The sequence below is a fragment of the Schistocerca americana genome, chromosome X (assembly GCF_021461395.2).
Source record: "Schistocerca americana isolate TAMUIC-IGC-003095 chromosome X, iqSchAmer2.1, whole genome shotgun sequence".
NCBI lineage: Eukaryota > Metazoa > Arthropoda > Insecta > Orthoptera > Acrididae > Schistocerca > Schistocerca americana.
Genome location: NC_060130.1, coordinates 955,290,925 through 955,314,454, shown reverse-complemented (window position 1 = coordinate 955,314,454; position 23,530 = coordinate 955,290,925). Strand labels below are relative to the sequence as shown.

Here is a 23,530-nt window from a genome sequence, read left to right as displayed (position 1 = left end):
ACTTCGTTTTTGAGAAATATACTATTTAATACCTACCCCATGTTTCATTTTAATCAAAATTCCATTTCAGACAAATTTCACTAATTTTATGCTAACTATATTTATGCATTATGTATTTTGCATTTTAAAATTGAATAAAAACAAAAAACAAAAGCAAGAAAGTAATAAAAGATAGAATGGCTTAAACAATGAGAACAAACAAAATACAGATATTCTGTCACAACAGCTTAACATAATCCCTGATTACCTTATGCTTTTAGAACGCCAGATCCTTTTCCTGGGGAAACAGGCAAATCATTCACAACCCAACTCTAGGGACACATCCATCAGGCACGGTGAAAGGTGGTAAAGTGACAACAGCAACATCACTTGACAGTTGCAGTGAAATGGCACTGCCATAGCCAGAAGATGTACACGATCAAAGGCAGAGCCACGTGTGAAAGCACCCACGTGGTTTACCAACTGACCCGCCTACACTGTTAAGCTTTCTATATGGGAATGACCAGCAACAAACTGTCCATTCGCATGAACGGACACAGGCAGACAGTGTTTGTTGGTAATGAGGATCACCCTGTGGCTAAACACGCCTTGGTGCACGGCCAGCACATCTTGGCACAGTGTTACACCGTCCAGGTTATCTAGATACTTCCCACTAACACCACCCTATCAGAACTCCGGAGATGGGAACTTGCCCTTCAATATATCCTCTCTTCCCACTACCCACCAGGCCTCAACCTCCACTAATTTCAAGTTGCTGCCACTCATACCTCACCTGTCATTCAACAACATCTTTGCCTCTGTACTTCCGCCTCGACTGACATCGCTGCCCAAACTCTTTGCCTTTACATATGTCTGCTTGTGTCTGTATATGTGCTGATGGATATGTGTGTATATGTGCACGCGTGCGAGTGTATACCTGTACCTTTTTACCTCCTAAGGTAAGTCTTTCCGCTCCCGGGACTGGAATGACTCCTTACCCTCTCCCTTAACACCCACATCCTTTCGTCTTTCCCTCTCCTTCCCTCTTTCCTGATGAAGCAACCGTGGGTTGCGAAAGCTTGAATTTTGTGTGTGTGTTTGTGTGTGTTTGTGTGTGTTAGTGTGTCTATCAACATACCAACGCTTTCGTTTGGTAAGTTACATCATCTTTGTATATATATGAGTCAAGGTTGTTTGGTTTGTTTAAAAGAGGGGTAAAGGGACCAAACTACAAGGTCATCAGTCCCTTGTCCCTAATAAAATAGTGCCACAAGTGTGAGAATAAAACAGATGAGACATATAACACAAAACTGAAAAGGAAGGAAAGACCACAAGACACGAGTCAAAGTATCTTGCCACTTTGAGCCAACTGTCAAATGCAAGTACCAAATGTAACCTAGGATGTCACAGTCCCATTTGTAAATGAGAAATTGTATGGCCTGTTACTTCCTGCATATATATAAATTGTTTATAGCTGCTTGTTACTTTCAGAATGCTTATAAAATGTTTTATTGCTGCATTAACCAGACCAACAATTATGTTAAATAAATGAAGTTTTATCATTTCAAGTTGTTCACACACCCTTAACATGATGGAATATTCTAGCAGATTAATGCTCTATGCATGGAAAAGGTTGTAGATTGGATGAGCATCTGGAGAAATTTTAACAATGGCCACTGCCCCTACCTACCAGCGAATACACACAAACATTTGTGAAAATTGCAAGTCAGGTAATAACCATGTAATTGAAATTAGTTCTGCAACACAGATTAGGTACATGACAATTCACAATTTTTAAGATTATAGTATTGTGTACAAAATCTGGCAGATATGGTGTGAAGCTCCTGCATGCTGCATCAGTCTTTAAATGTTTCGGTGTGTAATAAAAGGTGACCTGGGTACTTTCTTGGTAAACAACCCACCATGCAGTTTAGTCTGTAGTCCATAAAGCATGAGCAATGGTTGCTGAAGAACTGCTGATCAGTCATACCCCAAATACATTCTGCAATCCACCTTACAATGTGTAGCAACATGTACGGCGAACACTAAAATCAGGGAAGCAACAATATCTTCTTCGAAGAAGCTCACACATTGATGGACATAATCCTACTAAAATATGGTATGTGGAGTTGCCTGAAGGCTCTAAGGTGACCCAGTGTAGTGGTTGTTGGTCTGTTTGTCCTCAACATAAAGAAGGCATGACTGCACATTGTATCCAATATCACTCTAAATGATCACACTTGGCATAAGCTTCTTCTACCCTGCAACATAACAGGCATCCAGACTTTAGTTACCACAGTAGCACTTGACACCTGTGTGTGCCATCACTTTATAGGACGGTCCTAATTAAACTTTCATTATCTGAGAAGGTCCCCACGAAAAATGAGTGATCGCAGGACAATGAAACTTTGTAAAAACATTTGTAAGGACATCTGGAAGAGGAATAATGAATAAACCATTGAAAGAAAAAGTTAAATTTCCACGAGTAGGTAACATTTGCTGATTGGGTATCACGTTTACATTCCAGATTACAAACGTTGCTCTATGTGATGACAATCTGCATCCACAATGGCCTGGAACCACACTAGAGATACCATTTCAAAACTGCTTGCAACATTTTTTCAACGCAGGACTGAAATGTTCAGCTGTCTTGACAACAGTTGTACAAGTGAAGTCCTGACCCATGTTGACCATCTGCAAATGTAATTCACACTGATTGCCATACCAGTACCAGTCCCTAACAACAAGCCATGACACTAGCAATGAAAATCCTGCAGTGCACAGTCTGAACGTAATTCCTATTACATTGCGTACCAATACAGTAAACTGTTTCCTATCTATACTTGCTCACGTAGCAAACGTTTAACTATAACTGCCCTGCAGAATAGGTTGAACCAAGTCTCTTTCTAACACTACATGACCACGGTAATATGAAATGTTTGCCATTTCTGGACTATTGGAATTTGATGCAATGGCATGCAAGACACCAGTCTGGCCTATAGCACACAACTGTCTGCATCAGTCGCATCAGCAAAAGCTCAGAGTTCATGTCTGTACTAGTTTCAGTGGCCCAGTATCAAATCAACATTGAGGACATAGCTGTATTTTGTGTCACAACCACATGGAAAATGTGGCACGTATCCCATGATTTCATCAGATCGCATGGCCCAATATATGTCACTGTGGACAACACTCTTCTTCCCACTTACATCACTCAATTAGGAATCGGAATGTACAGACTATCTGTAAACTATTGCTATCACCTGTAGCTACACTCCTGGAAATGGAAAGAAGAACACATTGACACCGGTGTGTCAGATCCACCATACTTGCTCCGGACACTGCGAGAGGGCTGTACAAGCAATGATCACACGCACGGCACAGCGGACACACCAGGAACCGCGGTGTTGGCCGTCGAATGGCGCTAGCTGCGCAGCATTTGTGCACTGCCGCCGTCAGTGTCAGCCAGTTTGCCGTGGCATACGGAGCTCCATCGCAGTCTTTAACACTGGTAGCATGCCGCGACAGTGTGGACGTGAACCGTATGTGCAGTTGACGGACTTTGAGCGAGGGCGTATAGTGGGCATGCGGGAGGCCGGGTGGACGTACCGCCAAATTGCTCAACACGTGGGGCGTGAGGTCTCCACAGTACATCGATGTTGTCGCCAGTGGTCGGCGGAAGGTGCACGTGCCCGTCGACCTGGGACCGGACCGCAGCGACGCACGCCAAGACCGTAGGATCCTACGCAGTGCCGTAGGGGACCGCACCGCCACTTCCCAGCAAATTAGGGACACTGTTGCTCCTGGGGTATCGGCGAGGACCATTCGCAACCGTCTCCATGAAGCTGGGCTACGGTCCCGCACACCGTTAGGCCGTCTTCCGCTCACGCCCCAACATCGTGCAGCCCGCCTCCAGTGGTGTCGCGACAGGCGTGAATGGAGGGACGAATGGAGACGTGTCGTCTTCGGCGATGAGAGTCGCTTCTGCCTTGGTGCCAATGATGGTCGTATGCATGTTTGGCGCCATGCAGGTGAGCGCCACAATCAGGACTGCATACGACCGAGGCACACAGGGCCAACACCCGGCATCATGGTGTGGGGAGCGATCTCCTACACTGGCCGTGCACCACTGGTGATCGTCGAGGGGACACTGAATAGTGCACGGTACATCCAAACCATCATCGAACCCATCGTTCTACCATTCCTAGACCGGCAAGGGAACTTGCTGTTCCAACAGGACAATGCACGTCCGCATGTATCCCGTGCCACCCAACGTGCTCTAGAAGGTGTAAGTCAACTACCCTGGCCAGCAAGATCTCCGGATCTGTCCCCCATTGAGCATGTTTAGGACTGGATGAAGCGTCGTCTCACGCGGTCTGCACGTCCAGCACGAACGCTGGTCCAACTGAGGCGCCAGGTGGAAATGGCATGGCAAGCCGTTCCACAGGACTACATCCAGCATCTCTACGATCGTCTCCATGGGAGAATAGCAGCCTGAATTGCTGCGAAAAGTGGATATACACTGTACTAGTGCCGACATTGTGCATGCTCTGTTGCCTGTGTGTATGTGCCTGTGGTTCTGTCAGTGTGATCATGTGATGTATCTGACCCCAGGAATGTGTCAATAAAGTTTCCCCTTCCTGGGACAATGAATTCACGGTGTTCTTATTTCAATTTCCAGGAGTGTATTTCCCCATAAGTTGGCAGTAGCGATTCACTAACAAGCAAACCTATACAAGGCACACACTTTGATTTTAATCAGCTTTGAGTATGTTGCAGTGTAGAGGAAAATAAGGAAGAGACTTTTTCCTACATGCCCTTACGGCGGTAAAGGGGATGAAACACCCCCTTGAAAAAGACTGAGTTTGATATTTCTGAATCAATACCTATGAAACGGTAACAGGTAACGAAACAACCTCAATGAAATGGTAACAAATATTAAAAGAACTTCAAATAAAAGTTCTATGGTTGTTGAAGTATGTTATAAAGGTAAACTGAGATCTGCTGAAAAAGTCTTTTTCGAAATCTCCTAACTCCCTCCCGCCACTATTTTGTTTTTCCATTTCGACTTATGACTAACAGCAAAACATATAGCATTGTTACTACCAAATTCGATAATATATGATGAACTGGTATTCCAACGATTGTCAGAAATAAGCTAGAAACATCTCTACATCGCTGTATGAGTGCCTGATGTGTGTTTGCATCAGTGTCAATAGTCATGTTGGGTTGTTTAATAAGTCTTACCAAGATAAATATATTCAAAATGTATAAGCTACATATATTGTTCGAGATTTATTTTTTCTTTTAATTTTATGAAATATAAAATATCTTTTGTTGTAAATGTGTTTTATTTTAACATTTGGCATATTTTGTTTTCAAGTTGTAGCATTTTCAGATTTAATTATGTTATATTTGAAATTGTTTGTACATTCTTGTTTTAATATTACTGTAAATCTCTACAATAACAAGGAACTGCAGGATTGTTTGGGCCAAAAAACAGTTGAATGCATTTTTTTTTCAGTGGGGTGTTTTACCCCATAACAGCCATGTGAGCACATCTAAAAAATACGTATCTCTTCTTTTGGACTACTCTATAACGTATCCAAAGCCAATCAAAATCTAAGTGTATCCCTTGGCTAGATTTACTTGTATTCTTCTAGACTAGGAGGCAAGCTAAAAACTAAAACTTAACTCGGTCTGAACAAGTTTGGGGAAGACCCAACAGTACCGACCAACCGCCATGTCATCCTCAGCCTATAGGTGTCACTGGATGCGGATATGGAGGGGTGAGTGGTACGCACACTGTTCTCCTGGCCACTGTCAGTTTTCATGACCAGAGCCACTACTCAATCAAATAGCTCCTTAATTCACCTGCCCAGGGCTGAGTACACCCCGCCTGCCAACAGTGCTCAGCAGCCCGGACAGTCACCCACTGAAGTGCTAGCCTAGCCCAACAGCACTTCTGTGGACCGAGGGAAATGGTGTTACCATCACGACAAGGCCGCCGACAGAAGGTAAGCTACAGGACTCATTTTAAACACATCTGCACTGCTTATGACAATGAATACAGTACGACATAACAGTTCTTTCAACAGTCCACGATTAATTTTGTTTCATGAAACAAAATTAGTGCAAATATTGTAAATACAAATTGCCCTAAAAATTTGTTGCTCTTAATAATTGGTAACATCAGACTGTGTTCAACATTTATTATTCAAATTTAAGCTGCTACAATGTTACAGAAACTTTGCTTCCAAGTATCTTCCATTTCAGTACTTGTAAAATATTAACACTCTTGAATAGCACAGTTCCAACAGCATCAAATGACATCATTATACTTAACCATTGAAAGTCTTCCGTTAACTGTTGCGCCATAGCCTGAAGATATCGAGTAAGTGCTTCACTTAAAAATTACAGAGTTTAAGCGACACTTACTGGCACAGCCTTTTTACAAACCTACACATAATTAGAGCGAGGAAATGAAGGGTTTAGCAAAAGAGAGTGCTAACTCTCAATTTAGTAAGGATTAGACTCTCAATTTAGTAAGGATTAGTCTAATCACTTTCACTTTGAATGCATCACATACTGGTAATGAGCAGTTCCATATGTACTCTGAGAAAATGCTTCTAACCACATAAAATGAATAAAACAAGACTCTTTTTATTCTTGTCTTTACATTTAACTGAATATATAACATGCAATACCTCAAAATACACTGAGGGTTAGTATTTTCTTCCACCAACCTCTTTAAATATGCCATTAGTCATTTGCATGACTGAACAAATGTGGACAAGATTCCAGTTCTTTAATATGTTCACAATGTTGCTGAGCAGAATTAGGATATTTTAACTAACTTGTCAAGCTTATAATTTCCTCTGTTTTAACTGGTGTTGAGATTGTGTGCAAAAGAATTTCTACTGCAACTTTGGTCCAAAATTTTTTGCTACATTTGGGAATGATTCATTGATTATGATATACAGTGACCATAGGCCATTTTCATTTGCTATGTCGTGTGTGTTGTTTCATTATATGTACAGCAGTACTGATTATAATTGTAATAATGCTCCAGAAGCTGCAACTAGTTGTGTTTATGATGGGACTAAGAGGAGGTTGTAATGAATATTACAGCTCAAATGGAAAAGTGTTGCCTTCATGTAAAACACTAGAGGGGAATATGGGGGGCAAAGACAAACTCTTTCCGTCAGTAAGCATGCTTAATGCTGATGGAATAAAGCCCTGCAAGCACATGACCTATCCACATGGCTCACGTGAGAGCAGTAATATGCTTTGCAAATGGTGGCGGAAGTTTCCAAAGATTACCAATGCTAATGCCAGAAGCATGAGGTCACATACACAAGCTACTGGGCCGACACAACAGCACATGCATTTGTTCACAGCCAGACAGGTTTCGTGCACCTCCACTCACTTGCACATATGCTTGGAATCTGCAGTTCGTTCATGTGTGATGCACTTCACCTACCCCCAGAGTTACGTGAAATTTACGCAAACGATGAAAAACAAATACAGACATACATTAATGATGAATAACAAAAATAAATCATATCAAATAATGGAAAATCCAGGATTGACTGTAACAATATTATGAAAATGAAAGTTGCTACTCATCATACAGCGAAGATGCTGGGTCACAGATAGGCACAACAAAAAATCTCACACAATTATAGCTTCCGGCCATTAAGACCTTCGTCAATACAAACACGTACGCACACGCACTCACACTCATGCAAATACAACTCACACACATGACTGCAGTCCCAGGCAACTGAAACCACACTGTGTGCAGCAGCACCAGTGCACGGTGGGAGTGGTGAGTTGGTGTGGGGGGGGGGGGGGGGGGGGGTAAGGAGGAGGCTGGGGCAGGGAGGGGTAGGGATAGTATGGTGGGGTTTGACTGTCAGTGAAGTGCTACAAGTTAAATGGAGGGCTGGACCACCTCGTTGCTGAACACGCTGCCAAACACGATATCCTTCATGTCAATGACATGTTTCATAGCCTGTGCCATATAGACCATTCGCACCACCACCAGCTTTTCTGAATTTCCCAGTTGGGAACTTTCCCTGCAATACATCCTACATTCCCATAACCCTCCTGGCCTCAGCCTTCGTTAGTTACTGTCCTCACCCATCCAGCCTCTTCCTGTTCCCATCCCAGCACTGCATAGCTGTCATTCTACCACCACAGCCAGTCTTTTTATTTATTTCTCTCCTTTTCTGCTACTTCCCCCCCCCCCCTCCTCCCCACCTCTCCCCACCTCTCCCCTGCCCGCCATCTAACTTGCAGCACTTCACTGTCTGCCATCCCCACCATACTATCCCTCCCCTCTCTATCCCAGCTTCCTCCTTACCGCCACCCGGTCACCACTCCCGTCATGATCTGGTGCTGCTGCACACAGTGTGGTTTCAGTTGCCTGGGACAGCAGTCGTGTGTGTGAGTTGTATTTGCGTGAGTGTGAGTACATGTGTGTGTCTATTGTTGATGAAGGCCTTAATAGCCGAAAGCTATAACTGAGTCTTTGTTGTGCCTATCTGTGACTCAAATATAACTCAAAACATTATTGACTTACATGTATAAAAATACTACATCATCTGTGAATAAAAAGTGTTAAGAATAACAGATAAATTTGAAATCAAATACCATTTATTCCTCAATTCCTTGTCATTTATTAAATGAAGGTCCTTTTTGTTCCTTTTACATCAGTCTTCAGAACAACTCTTTCTTTTTCCCCAAACATCTCATCAGAAACTATTTGATTTTCGAAGATTTGCCAGTGTGGCACTAAAGAAAATACGTTCTACATGTGCAAAGGCGATATGGAGCATTATACGCCCCAAATTCGTCTTTATTTCATGATAACAAAACACAACTTGCAACTCACAATCTTCTTCAGCAAACAGTGATAAATTGCCAATCCCACTGTAGTTTTTAGCAAATAATTCATTACAATTCACGCTAGCTTCACTTGTCAAATCACATTTCAAATAAAATCTATTTATGTCATGTACCATTTGAAACTCACAACTGGATTTCTTTGACATTTCTGTGGCTATTATGTATTTGTAGTTTGTTAAGCCTCCCTCGGTCATGGACAGCAATACAGGTGGACTCATGGGCAAGACACTGCTGCAATAATTGCAACTGGAGCAGAAAGGCGAAAAACATTTTCCAATCGTCTCTTGACGCTTTTGCAATACAAAAATTGTCTGTGTGATGCAATATTATGAACTTTTATGTACTCAAACCCAGCGTCTCTTCTGACTTTATGAATCTCAAAGCTCTATATAACTGAATAGATGCAGGGCAGATCGAACATCCTGTTCTATATTCTAATGGCTAGCTTACTCAGAGTTAATCCTAAAACACTTATGGATGATGCTGGATGTTTAGCATCATTCCATAAACATTTCAGGAGACGTTAGGTTAAAAGTCTGAAGATGGTCATCATTTGCAATCACCAAGTTATTGCTGGGTTCAATCAGCAGGTAGCATTACGACACTAACAACTTGCATAATAATATCCAGAAGATAAACTGATAGTGTTAGCAACGTAAGGAAGGCATTTAAGAGTAAAAGTTTTTTGTCATCTACATTCTTGCTGCTTACGTAGAGTACTTGCAAATGTTAGCAGGGGGAGGGGGAGAAGTACTGGCAGGTACAGTTTAATGGGACCGTGTTTGTAGTGCAACTGCTGAGGCCTTCCGCCTATGAGTATTTTTATGTTTTATTTGTTATTCCATGAATCAAATAAAGCTGTGCTCAACTCTAAGGTTGGTTTCAACACTTCACTGCTTTATGAGGTACGGTGGTGTGCCCTTGACTTCCTCCCATCTCTTAACTGACTTATAGAGCCATGAACGGGGCTCTACATTTCAACATGTACTCCAAATTACAGTGCAGGTTGATTTCACATTATTGTCATCAGTATAGGTGAAAAAAGTGATAAGTAACAGAAAATTTTAGGACCAACTGGGGATCGAACGCCAAATCTTTAGTTTTGTAGTCTGGAAATTAAGCCACTGAGTCATTAAGGCACATTTCTGCATAAATTGATAACAAGTTATATATAAAATAGAAACAGCACTAAGGCAAGGGACCAAATATTAGTTACAGAATTTTGTACAAGTAGTAAACAAAGAAACAATAGTCACATAATAAGTTATTTGTTATTGAAGTTACAAATAATTTATTGGTGAATAAATTTGTCTGAATGACCTACTTATCTGAATAAGTACCCACACAGAAGTTTATTGGAATAATGCATATCTTTGCTTACCGCTACACTTTACAGTTCCCTCTCTTTCCATTCATTGCAGTTCATGTTATCAACTGTAACAAGTCTTATTTGTGCATTTGCTCAATTTACTCACATAAACCTATGGTATACCTGAACTGAAGTTTTTCTTCTTTATTACACTGCTCACAATTATAGTCTTATCACGTTTCTCAACATAAATCTTTTTAATTTGTTCTGTCCAAAACATGTCTCGATGTCACTGCTATTTTAGCAGCAGACAAAGCAAGCATTATTTCATCAGGTATTCTTTCACGCAAATTTACAGATCCACAGCTAAACAATGACTGTCAATAACATTAAATGTTCAATTATCACTTTAATTTTTGTTATAAATGATCACAGTCAGTCACTGTTGTAACACTTAGTGAATCTCAGGTGTACAGCACATATTTTCTCCATAGAAAACGGAAAATTGACACTAAAAAGAAAGTCTAATTCTTAATGCATTCAAAAGCTTGCTGGGTGCATCACTGCTGCTAAATTGTGATGAAGCTGTGTAGAGTATGTTTTCTTAGCAGTGTGGCCCCAGCCACACGGTTAGTTGTCCCACATTCGGCGAGTGGACGCCACATGATACCAAGTGAGGGAACTCCCAGCTGTGTGCTTCTGCGTATGTGCGCATAGCTAGTATGTGTGCATAGCTGGTGACAAGGATTTGACATATGGATACAGTGTTCTATGATGAAAGCTGTACCAGAAGAACAAGATAGAATACGGAAGGGAGTTATTTAGAATAATACAGGGATTAGTGACAAGAGCAACAGGGAATTAACTAAAAGAGAGAGTTACAAATTGCTCAGTTTTTGGAGTGAAGTTACAAATGGGAGAGGGGAAATTTAAGAGTGATGTTTTCAAAAGAATTATGGAAACCAGACCTCTCCTGAAGTATAGAAATGAGAGGAAAGTGAAACAAGTAGGAAAAGTATAAGGAAAAACTGTTAGTAAAAGAACTATCATCGAAACAACAGAAGAAGCGAGAAGAAGTAGAGATAGTGTGTCATTTCTATACCACACTAATTTTAGTTTTCAAAAACTGGCAAGGCAGTTCTGCTTTGTCTACAGTGTGTGCGTCACTGTTGCAAGATGTGCATCACATCATCAATACTCACACACTAAGACAGTAGATTTAACAGATGGTGCTAAACAATTTCACACCACGCTATATACATTTTCAGCCTTAGAAAATTGTTCATAGTACATCTACAAAAATCATTGTATCAATTTGGTTTAAGTCTACTGAATGCAACTACTCTTAAATATGCATACAAACAGGACCATCACCAACAGTGAGCCTTTTACAAGGTAAAGCCCTGCATCCTTCACTATACTTACTCAGCCAGAAGACGAAGGAGATGGTTCTTGGTGTCAGCGTCAGGAGAAAGGGGAGGACTAACAACATGTGCAGCAGCGTGATACCAGCACGTGTGGCGGTACTGCTTGCCATCAGATGCAAGGGCAGCCACCAGTGTCTCCCCAAATACTGGGCTCTGCCCAGAAGCAGAAGAGACATTGCGTGCCTGCACCAGCACGTCTGCTGCTGGCTTACTCATTACGTGCACTACGTACAGGGGACAATTCACCTACAAAGGAATGCGTGATGCATGCATAACATAAAAATTAAATTCTACCTTATGACAGTATGAGGAGTCAGAATGTTACTACTGGAAGTTTATAATAAACCACCATGCCTTCTAGGCTAATGTGCCTTGTAAGTAACGACATACTACTGTGAAACCAAGGAAAATCCTAGCGTACATCTTGTCTCAGAGTATAATCAAAGACAGGTAAAAGAAAATTTGGGAAAAAGGACAATGTCAAAGCATGAGTATTGAGTATTGGCAACTAATTCAGATAATCTCAGTCTGCACAGAAGTGAGTGTGGTTTGAGTAGATGGGAAAATGCATTAAAATGAACACATGAGAGTTGAAGAAGGAAAATTGGAAAAGTCACAGACCAGAATGTGGCAGTATGAGCCTGCCTGTTTGAATGTGATTCAACAAGGAAGAGTTAAGATGATTCAAATGTCTAATTTTAAGTTGAGAGCATCAAATATGATGTATGTTTAGTCATTTCAAGTATACACAAAATGCTGAATAATTTCTTTAAATTGATCTTTACTATACATGCACAGATTAAAGGCTGAAACTTCTATCTTCAGTGTGATTAAAAGAAATGCAAAATGCTAGATTTGTGATACAAGAACAAAACTGATTTTTAAAGCAATTTAACTACACATAAATAAATAAATAAATAAATCCACAATAGTGTGGAAAGAGACGCCAATTCCCGATTAGAAACATGTTAAACAAGCAGTAATTACAGAAGCGTAAGAACGAAATAAATTTGAGAATAATTTTCTATTTGAAGTAGAAACTAATTTAATAAAGCAGCCCATTGTTATATTCTTCCCTATTTGTGAGTAAGTGACTTTGGTCGTATTATTGTTGCAGCACATGCACAACAGCTGAAGAGTGTTTGTCATTTACACTGATACACATGCATTGGCCCCAACAGGACTGTTAGAAATTGTGTTCCTATTATACCTAGAAGTAACTGGACAGCAATAGTATTCAGTGAAGAGAAGTACAGCACTTACAAAACAAGCATTTATAGCTGAGATACATATTCTTATGAATAAATACATAAATTTAGAAATACAGAAATCCTCCTTAAAATCATTCAGTTAATTACTACAGCCATCTGGCTGTAAGACTGTAGGGTCAATCAACTGCTGGAATTACAACACAGACATAACTTTAGATGATGACTAGGAGGAACCTGATCACATTCTTTCTGTCAGTATTAGCTTAGTGTCAATATTAATTAGGAAAGATAAGCTGAACTGTACTGAAGTATTTTGATCAGCCCAAAAATTGCTGCGGGTCTTTTCTAGCAACACATGAATTCGGTGGACATGCACATCTCCCAGATCAAAAGTTAATAAATTTAAAACTGATTAATTTAATGCTACTGCTTTGATGCTACTTCACGTTCTATATGTTCTGAGATAATACCAACACAACATTCTATATTTTCCTATCCTGTGCATGTTGGGGAGTAGTTTCTGACTCCTCACAGTCAGTCATTTATTCATCGTATCTACTAATAAGCAATAACAATAAAGAGAGATGATATACATCAACATATAAAAGCTATATTAGGGGGACCAGAAAGTTATGCCATTTCTGTGTATGTAGACAATTATTTGTAATTTATCGGCTCATCTGTATACTTCAAAGTCACAGCAAAGACTTTTTAACATTAGAGCAATTTGTTTACTCATAAATAAATCTTTTTCCCTTTTTTTCAGTTTCTGGTGAAATATGATAAGAGGTACACGTCCAGCATCATATTTTTTTTTTTTTTTATTTTACAAGGGTAGTTACACAACAGTTGCTATCAAAAACATTTGTGATATTTATTCAAGTGCGTTAGATGTTTGTAAATGCCAAAGTTGGCTTTCTAAGTTCAAAGTGGGTAATTTTCATGTTTTTCACTCATGTAAATCAGGGAGACCAACAAATTTAGCCAACTACATTTTAAGGGTGGAAGTGGAAGTGAATCTGTGCCAGACAATTTAACTGTCAAACACACTTAACTGACCTTGGATGACCATCCAAGAACATTTGCAGCAGATTAGTAAAGACAAAATACGCTAACGGATCCAATAGATGCCATTTATTGCTTCAGCAGCACAATACAGAAGCATTTTTTGATTAAGTGATCACTGGAGATGAAAGCTGAGGCATTTAAGATAATCCAGAACACAAAAGGCAGTGGCTCTCTCCAAATAAACCACCAATGGAGTACAGCTATGCCAAGTTTGCACTCCAAAGAGGCATTTTTGTGTGTTTTGTGGAATACTCATGGGTCATTAATGTTGAAGTACTGATACCTGCAGAAACTGTGAATGCACGCCTTTACTGTGAACAACTGGATTGAGTAAATCAGTCTTTAATTGGAAAGTGCCCAGCAATTGTCAAATGGAAAGGCATTATTCTGCAAAATGATAACACATGGCTGCACTGTGCACGATGAAACCCAGAAAAAAATTAATGAATAGGAATGGGAGGTATTGCCTCACCCACTAAACTCACCCAATACTGGGTCACAGGATTTCCATTTATTCCAGTCGTTAGAATATTTTAATAAAAAAAATTTGAAATGTGGGTGATGCCCAAAACGTCTCCAGATTTTTGCTCAAGCACCAAGTTATTTTTATTGGTCCAGCAATGAAAACTTGCATACTAGCTGGCAAAAGGTGGGTGATTATGAGAAAGAGTACATCACTGATTAAAAACAAAAACACGTTAAAATTTACTTGTTTGAATTTAATGTAAAGAAACAACATTACTTGCCGGTCCCCATAATATGTTATGCTGCATGCATTTAAATACGAAAAATATACTCAAATGATTCTACAGGTAATTACATAATTTTAAAGTAACAAAACAACCAACTATTAACAATAAAGCAGTGCACATATATTGCGAGCAGTAAGCACTTGGTTGGAGATAAAAACCAACTTATGATTCTTTACTACAGGGTGGCCCAAAAAGGATGGTCACATTTTAAATAACTATAACTCCATCAGTTTTACAAATTAATTTTATTCAATTACGTAACTAAATGCTCCCAGGCACCCAATTACAAGAACTAACCACAAAAAATCATGTACGGAAAATGACTTCCGGAAGATGGTGTCCTTCCTCGGTGATGCATTCCACAAGTCTTTCCTCGAAATTTTCCATCACTTTCACTATTGTTTCTTCTTGAATTGCCATAATTTCCGCACTGATTGCCTCCTTCAGATCAATTAAGTTTCGGGGCTTCTTTACGTAGACTTTTGACTTTAGGTATCCCCAAAGAAAAAAAATCACAGGCTGAGAGGTCAGGTGATCTCGCGGGCCAGTGGACATCTCCAAAACGCGAGATGATGTGGTGGGGGAACATCCGCCTTAAAACACACATGGAGTCATTGGCTGTGTGGGCCGTGGCCCCGTCCTGTTGAAACCAAATTCGATCTCGATTTACATGTAACTCTCGCAGTTTCGGCACCAAAAAGCTACGTAGCATGTTAACGTAACGTTTCGAGTTCACTGTGACTGTAGCGTTGTTCTCCTCAAAAAAAATAAGGACCAACAATCCCCAATCTTGAAATTCCACACCAGACTGTTATCTTAGCACTATGAAGAGGCTTTTGGTGCAATTCTCTGGGATTATCTACTGCCCAATACCTGCAGTTTTGTTTATTGACATAGCCGTCTAAATGGAAATGGGCTTCATCTGACATAAGAAGCACAACATCATTATTAGAGTACAAAATGTCAAGCATTGATTCACAAAATCGTCTTCGCTGCTCAAAAATCACGATCATACAGCTTTTGCTGTGATCATAATTTTGTATGGGTGAAACTGTAACTCACGGCTTAAAATACGCTGCAACGAACTACGGCTGAGGCCTAAAGTTTGAGCACGACGCCTAGTGGAACGATGCGGGCTTTGCAGCACTGACGCTCTATCATCATCAATGTTCTGTGGAGTAACTGCCGTACGTGTACGCCCTGTAGATTTACCACTTTTGACAGACCCTGTTGTCCGGAATGCAGTCACCCAACGTGATATGGATCTGCGATCTGGAATGGGTCCATCACGCGCTACACCAAAACGTTGTCGAAACAATCGTTGCACAGTAATAAACGATTCATCATTTCTGAAAATCTGTTCCACAGCAAAAACACGATGCTCGACCGTCCACTGCGCCATCTCGTGGCAAACTGGGTGTAATGGCCGACTTGCAGACGGCCGGCAGTGGTCCCCCCCTCCTCACCTTTCAATGGTACTACGCAGTTCAAATCCGACCATCCTTTTTGGGCCACCCAGTATAAAGCTCAATCTGGCATCTACCTTCCCAACAACTAGTTTTGTATCCTTGTTCCACCTTAAATTGCTTTGGATGCATACACCATGACATTTTACAGATATGACTATTTCCAGTTATTAATTGCCATTGACACTAAATTTATTAAGACATCGTACACTCATACATAAATATATAAACACACAAACTGTGTGCAAATACGTTTTGTCAAAATGACACATTCAGGATCATTACAATCCATTGCACACATAACTAATCAACCAAAAAACAGTATAATAGTATTCTTTTATAAAATTTACCCACCAATACATTAATAAGCTCAGCTGCTTAATGTAAAACACCTAACTTAGAAGCGTGTCACAGCAATCAAACAGTAATGGAGGGTACACAGGGTGTGGAATCTTGTGATTATAGGAGGTCCATATCAAACCTTGATTTGATCTAACAAATCACAGTTAGGCTCTAGCTATAAATTGCTCCATTCATTCCATTTATGTCTCCTTTCAAAGGTAAAAGGTACATCATAAAATGTACTGAAAAATACACAGGACAAGAATTGTATTTTCATACATTTAGCATGTACCTACAAAAGAAAGAATAAAAAGTCTTACTGTACATACAAAATACATTTGTGTGTTCAAAGCCAGACCAACTGCTTTTCTTTGCACTACAGGCAATAAACAAGTCAGTTATACTGCACATACACTGCTGTAGAGAAAGTTCTTTAACAGCTGCTCAATGTAATGATTTTAATTTATGGTACATACAATTCATCATTGTGTATACTACCTCAAGTATTCCGTGAAAGGTAACTTGGAAGATCAACAGAATAGTACCATGTTTATTGATAAGAGCACATTCTGCATTCGTGCCAGTGATTGTTTCAAGTGTTGCACTGAACAGAAGAGAAGACACTACTGGAGTTTATCAAGCAGTAACATTTAACACCAACCCCAGGTTTCATCATGTAGATTGTAGAGGGCCAGGGCCTGTACTGTCTGGAGTTTGTTGTGAGAGCAGTGAACAGTGTAGTTAAAATTCAACCCATTCTGTTGTTCCTACACCAAGACATGTTCTTCCAAGAGGACAATGTCCATGTACCCAATTCTTGGGTTACCAACACATTCCCCGACATATTCCTCAACTTCTCTGGTCAGCATGATCACCAGACTTGTCTCCCATGAAGCCAGTGTGGGATACCATGGAGTTTGCTGCAGAATTCTGGAGCATATTCTAAGTTAATGTACAATAAATTTGCTTGAAGCAAAAAAAGCTTCTGTCCACAAATCAGAAATATACAGAAAGCATCACTGATCAGAGGATCACTTTGTCCTTTTATTACACAATATCCTGTGAATCATCAATGAAGAGCAACAGGCAGATTCCATATTCAAAGAAAGTATTTGATACAGTTGCAGATTGTTAATGAAGGTCTGAGCATACGGAACGCATTCCCTGACATATGAGTGTCTTGAAGACTTTATTACTAGGACACAGTACGTTCTCCTGGATGACAAGTGTTGATCAGAGACAAGGGTATCATGAGGAGCTACCCAGGGCAGTGTTTTAGCACCACTCTTGTTCTCTCCATAATAAATTATAAGACACATATCTTGGGCTACAATCTGCAACTTCTGACAATGTTGTAGTGAACAGGAAAGTATTGTCACAGCGTGACTGTAGGAGGATATGGAATGATTTAATGGAATACTCATTTGGTGTGCTGCTAGACAAAGTTGTAACGATTAAATATCTAGGTGCAAGCATAACATTAGAAAGCAATATGAAATGGAACAAGCATGTAAGGTCAATGGCAGTTTATAGGGAGAATTTTAGGGAACTGTAGCTTGTCTATTAAGAAGACTGCATGCAGAACACTAGTGTGACCCACTCATGAGCACTGGTCTAGTGTTTGGGACCCCCACCAAATCAGGTTAAATGCAAACATCGCAGCAATTCAGAGGTGTGCTGCTATATTTGCTACCAATATATTTGATCAACATGAGACTATTATGGAGATGCTTTGTAGACTCAAATCAGAATCCCTGGAGAGGAAAAAAATAACATTCTTTTTGAAAATACTATTGAGAAAAGTTAGAGAATCGGCATTTGTGGGTAACTGCACAATGATTCTAACGCTGCCAAAATGCAGGGGGTGGACGAAAGTAGGGAAACACCAAAAACCCAACACATTATCATGCCCAATATGGTGAAGGAAAACCACTAATGTTCACAACAGTTTCCAGTGATCTCAGAATGGATAAATACAGGTCCTGCATGATTTTAGAGGGAATCTCATGACATTCTTCCCAGCAGTGTGAACATAGGCCCTGTTGTCTTTGAACACAGGATCACCATTGGTGAACGAACATTGTAGCATGGGCTGGACCTGATTAGCCAACACGGTCACATAATCCTTGTCAGTAATGTGACCCTGCAACGTAACCATGGGGCCTGGGCCTAAGGACTACCACACTATGGCTGCCCAAATCATTACCGAACCCCCCCCCCTTACCACCCCCCCCCCCCCCCCCCCCACCACCCTTTTGAGATGTAAACTCGGCAAGATTTCGCAAAATGGAACAAGACTCGTCTGACCAAACGGCTTTCTTCCACTCCTCCACAGTCCAAGTTTTATGACCCTGCCACCAAGTTTCCCTGTTATGGACATTTGCATCATGGATGAGCATTTTAGAATTCCAGCTCACCCTGCAATTCCTTGCTTACGAAGCTTGCTTCAAGTTTTGGTGCTGACAGGGTCTGCAAGTGCGACATTCAGTTCTGCAGTGACTTTTACAGCTGTTGTCCTACTGTTTGTCATTACGATCCTCTTCACTGACCGTCCATCATGACCACTCTATACACACTTTTGTCCATGTTATGACTTAGTGGATGATCCAGAATGTGATTTTCACTCTGCAGCAGAGTGTGCGTTGATATGAAACTTTCTGGCAGATTAAAACTGTGTGCCAGATCGAGACTAACTCGGGACCTTTGCCTTTCGCGGGCAAGTGCTCTACCAACTCACCTACCCAAGCACGACTCACGCCCCGTCCTCACAGATTCACTTCTGCCAGTACATCGTCCCCTACTGTCCAAACTTTACAGAAGCTCTCCTGCAAACCTTGCATGGAAATTTCTGGGAGATTTAATCTGCAGAAAGTTTCATATCAGCACTCACTCCGCTGCAGAGTGAAAATCTCATTCTGGAAACATCCCCCAGGCTGTGGCTAAGCCATGTCTCCACAATATCCTTTCTTTCAGGAGTGCTAGTTCTGCAAGGTTTGCAGGAGAGCCTCTGTAAAGTTTGGACAGTAGGGGACGACGTACTGGCAGAAGTGAATCTGTGAGGATGGGGCGTGAGTCGTGCTTGGGTAGGTCAGTTGGTAGAGCACTTGCCCACGAAAGGCAAAGGTCCCGAGTTCGAGTCTCGATCTGGCACAAAGTTTTAATCTGCCAGAAAGTTTGTGGATGATGTTTTCCCACTTTCCCTGCATGTGGTATAAATCTTCGATACTGTGACTTTTGGAACACCAAGCACTTTGTCTAGCTTGGTTATGAAATGAAACACCCACCATGCAAGTACCAAGAATTTGCACATATTAGAGTTCACTTATAGTTTCAACACAATGCACTCACAACTACATAAGAACACTATTCTGACCACAACTGACAATTGTAGTGTATTGAGGGCATTGTACAGGTGCCATTCATGGTCAAATACAACAGCAGAACCAGCAGGTTTGGTCAGCATCTGCATTTGTGTTCAAGCATGTATTTCTCACAGTGAGTCCATATTTTTGTCCCACTCCTGTAAGTATCACCTAAGGACCACAAATACATGCTGGATAAATTAGAGATGAATCTGTGAGGCATATAGATAGACTTTTTTCCTCACTCCACTCGTGAGTGGAACAGGAAACGGACTAGTAGTGTTACAAGATACACTCTGCCAATGAATCATATGGTGGGTTGGGAAATATGTATGTAGATGCAGATGGCATCTGATGCAGTCTGCATTACTGGCAAAAAACAAACAAACAAACAAAAGGAATAAGTGAAACTAGCGTCTAACATTATTGTCCATGATTGAACTCAAAAATTCTATATTTATGTCTTTTATGCACGACTGCAGAACTGCATTGTAACTAGAGGATGGTATACAAAAAAACTACAGTTGTCCAACACTATATCTCCACAGATGTATGACCTTGTGATTATGATGATACAACAATCAACCTGTACTATATGTGAATACAATGTTATGTGGGTACCATTGTGTCAATGAGTCAATTTTTCATATTCCACTAGCATACTTTTCTTGAGAAGGAACAGACATTTCCTGTGACAAAACACAAATACTACTAACATGCACATACTTTTTTTATTAAGTAAAACATGACAGTGTCGTCTACCAAAGCAACATATTCCAAATTTTAGAAATAAAATAATGACTGTGACTGATTACATGAACTCTTAACTCTAGAATGGCGTAAATGTGTTTATACTCTTACCTTTATTGTATTACCTGAAATGATATACATAGTTATTTGCAATACAGGGTAACAACATATTGAAAAACACTTGCTAGGCATGAACGAGATGAAAATAAAAACAAAAACTAACAGTGAACAATAATTCTACAATAGGCGGAGGGGATTGTCAAAATGTGTACACATGTTTAGAGGTACATGTCATCAGTGTTTCCCAGCCAATAATGTTGGCTTTCACAAAGTGCAACCATCACATCTTCAAGTAGGTCCTAAATTGACCTCATTATACTGAATGCACTCTCTTCCAGTTCTAACACCAAGCAGCAATACTTGACAGTACTAAGAATCAAATCTGGGTTCTCCGAGAGACAGTCAAACACACTGACCATTCAGTTACTGAGGTGACTGCAAATTATCTTTTATTTGAAATACCAGCCCTCCACTTTAAATCCCAGACACAAAAAAATGGAAACAGGATGCAGTCACAGCATTGTACTACAGCATCCTGAGAGAATTGAAGTTTTATAGCATAATATTTTCATGTTGGCTAAATTATTTCACAATTTATCTTTACACAAGTCACCTGTGTAATGGAATATTTTGATTTTATCACAGTTGTTTTCTTCTAAGTGAGTGGACACACTTTGGGACCACTCACAGATGTCAGATTTTGTTTCTGCGTTCCTAAAATCTTTGTGATTGACCATTTTCTTCTACAGTTTTAACATTACAATTAACTTTGCAGAGAGAAAAGATATTTGCATAAACTGCAGCAGTTCTGTTCTTGTCTCTACCATCTGCTACATCTACATCTACACTCTGCAAACCACCATGACGTGCACGGCAGAGGGTATGTCTAATTGTACCCGTTATTAGGGTTTCTTCCCATTCCATTCATGTGTGGAGCATGCAAAGAATGATTGATTGAATGCCTTTGTGTGTACAGTAATTATTCTAATCTTAACCTCACAATCCCTATGTGAGCGATACTTGGGGAGTTTTAGTATATTCCTAGTGACATCATTTACAGCCAGTTCTTTAAACTTTGTTGGCACAGTTTCCGGGATAGTTTACATCTGTCTTCAAGAGAGTGCCACTTCAGTTCCTTCAGTATCTCTGTGACACTCCTACAGATTAAACAAACCTGTGACCATTCATGCTGTTGTCCTCTGTATGTGTTCAATATCCCCCGTTAGTCCTACATGCTACAGGTCTCACACACTTGGGCAATATTCTAGAACTGGTTGCACAAGTGATTTGTAAGCAATCGCTTTTGTAGGCTGATTGCATTCCCCTAGTATTCTACCAATAAACCGTAGTCAACCACCTGCTTTACCCACAACTGAACCTATGTTATCATTCCATTTCGTATCTCTACGATGTGTTACGCCAGGAATTTGTACGAGTTGGCCGATTCCAACAGTGACTCATTGATATTATAATCCTACTAGGATACTATTTTTTTTTTTTTTTTTTCGTTTTGTAAAGTGCAAATTTTACATTTCTGAACATTTAGAGCAACTTGCCAATCTCTGCACCACATTGAAATCTTATCAAGATCTGGCTGAATATTTTTACAGCTTCTCTCAGACAGTACTTCATCATAGATGACTGCATCATCTGCAAAAAGCCTGATTTTATCTTCAGTCAAGAATAAGATTTTCTTCTCAATATACTAAAGAGATCTTCAACAAAATGTTCATTATGTATACAGTAAAATCACAGAAAAGCAGGCAATAGCAAACACATGCTCTTATGAGATAGTTTTGATTGTATTTACACAAAATTATTTGTTTCACTTTACTAAATTCAAACTCAATAACAGCTAGTAAACACAATATTGTGCTGCTATTTGGAATATCATCTTCGTCTGAAATGGTGACCATGTGTTATTTACATATATGACCTAAAATACTATAAAAATACCTGGTTAGCAATGACGCATGCTCTGCCAACAGCTTCTGCTTCGACTGGTTCTGGCCTTGACAGCTGGTGCCCCTCAGGACCAGTAATGCCAGCAGCTAACAATTGTTGTGCTTTCTGTAACAATTGTGGTTTCCTGTTACTCGAGCCTCAGCTCTCCATGTATCACAACACAAAAATACAACTAACAGACACCTGCAGTCATTCCTAATACTCAAAATGATTCACAAATTTACATTTAGCACATGACATGTTGGAATTAATTTTTTTCTACATAATATACTTGTGGAAAAAAAATACTGAGGACTGGGTAAAGAATCTGGTGTAAAATGCTTTACAAAGTCCCCACACAGTCAATATTTATTGCACAATACTGAGTACCATTTAATAATACTTACCATCTGGGAATGGTATTGACAGTTTGTGCAATATACTGAAGGGGACTGCAGAGCTTTACAAATATTGACACTTGCTCAATACATTGTGCCATATATTGTACAGTGTACAGGTGATATTGTGTAATACACAGAAGTTCTTGCCAAAACTTTGTGATTTGGGGACATGCAAACAACAGATACAGTGACACCATACAGATATGAACACATCAGGAAAGACATATGAAAGGAATTATCTGTGGAAGTGCATTCAGGAGGGTAATTTGACTACAAATTTAATACTTATTCAATAATTAGCTGTAGAATCATTAGATAAAGGTGTATGGCGAGAATACTGCGACTGTCAGTTTTAGAAGCTTTAATTATTTATTGCAGAAATAATTAACAGCACTACCCACCGATACTCTACAATAATGTATCTTATTCTTTTCAGGTTTGCAGATCGCTTCCAGCATTGTGGAAAGTGAAATCCAATAGTATATGAACAGTATCTTTTCTGTGTACAAAGCTGTAAAAGTTCACCCATTCAATGAAAGATACATC

General features: G+C 40.0%; 1 protein-coding gene across 3 annotated transcripts in view; it reads right to left on the bottom strand.

Moving 5' to 3' along the window:
- The window catches only part of LOC124555249 (dihydropyrimidinase-like), a 205,132-nt gene that overhangs the window by 20,854 nt on the left and 160,748 nt on the right, over window positions 1-23,530 (bottom strand). For 2 of the 3 annotated variants that reach the window (XM_047129112.1, XM_047129114.1), the window contains exons 7-8: window positions 22,596-22,709; window positions 11,627-11,874 (exon numbers count right to left, since the gene is read on the bottom strand). In XM_047129112.1, coding sequence (XP_046985068.1) covers window positions 11,627-11,874; window positions 22,596-22,709 — 362 coding nt within the window. The remainder of the gene's footprint in view (window positions 1-11,626; window positions 11,875-22,595; window positions 22,710-23,530) is intronic. The other variant, XM_047129113.1, reaches the window with a different exon arrangement.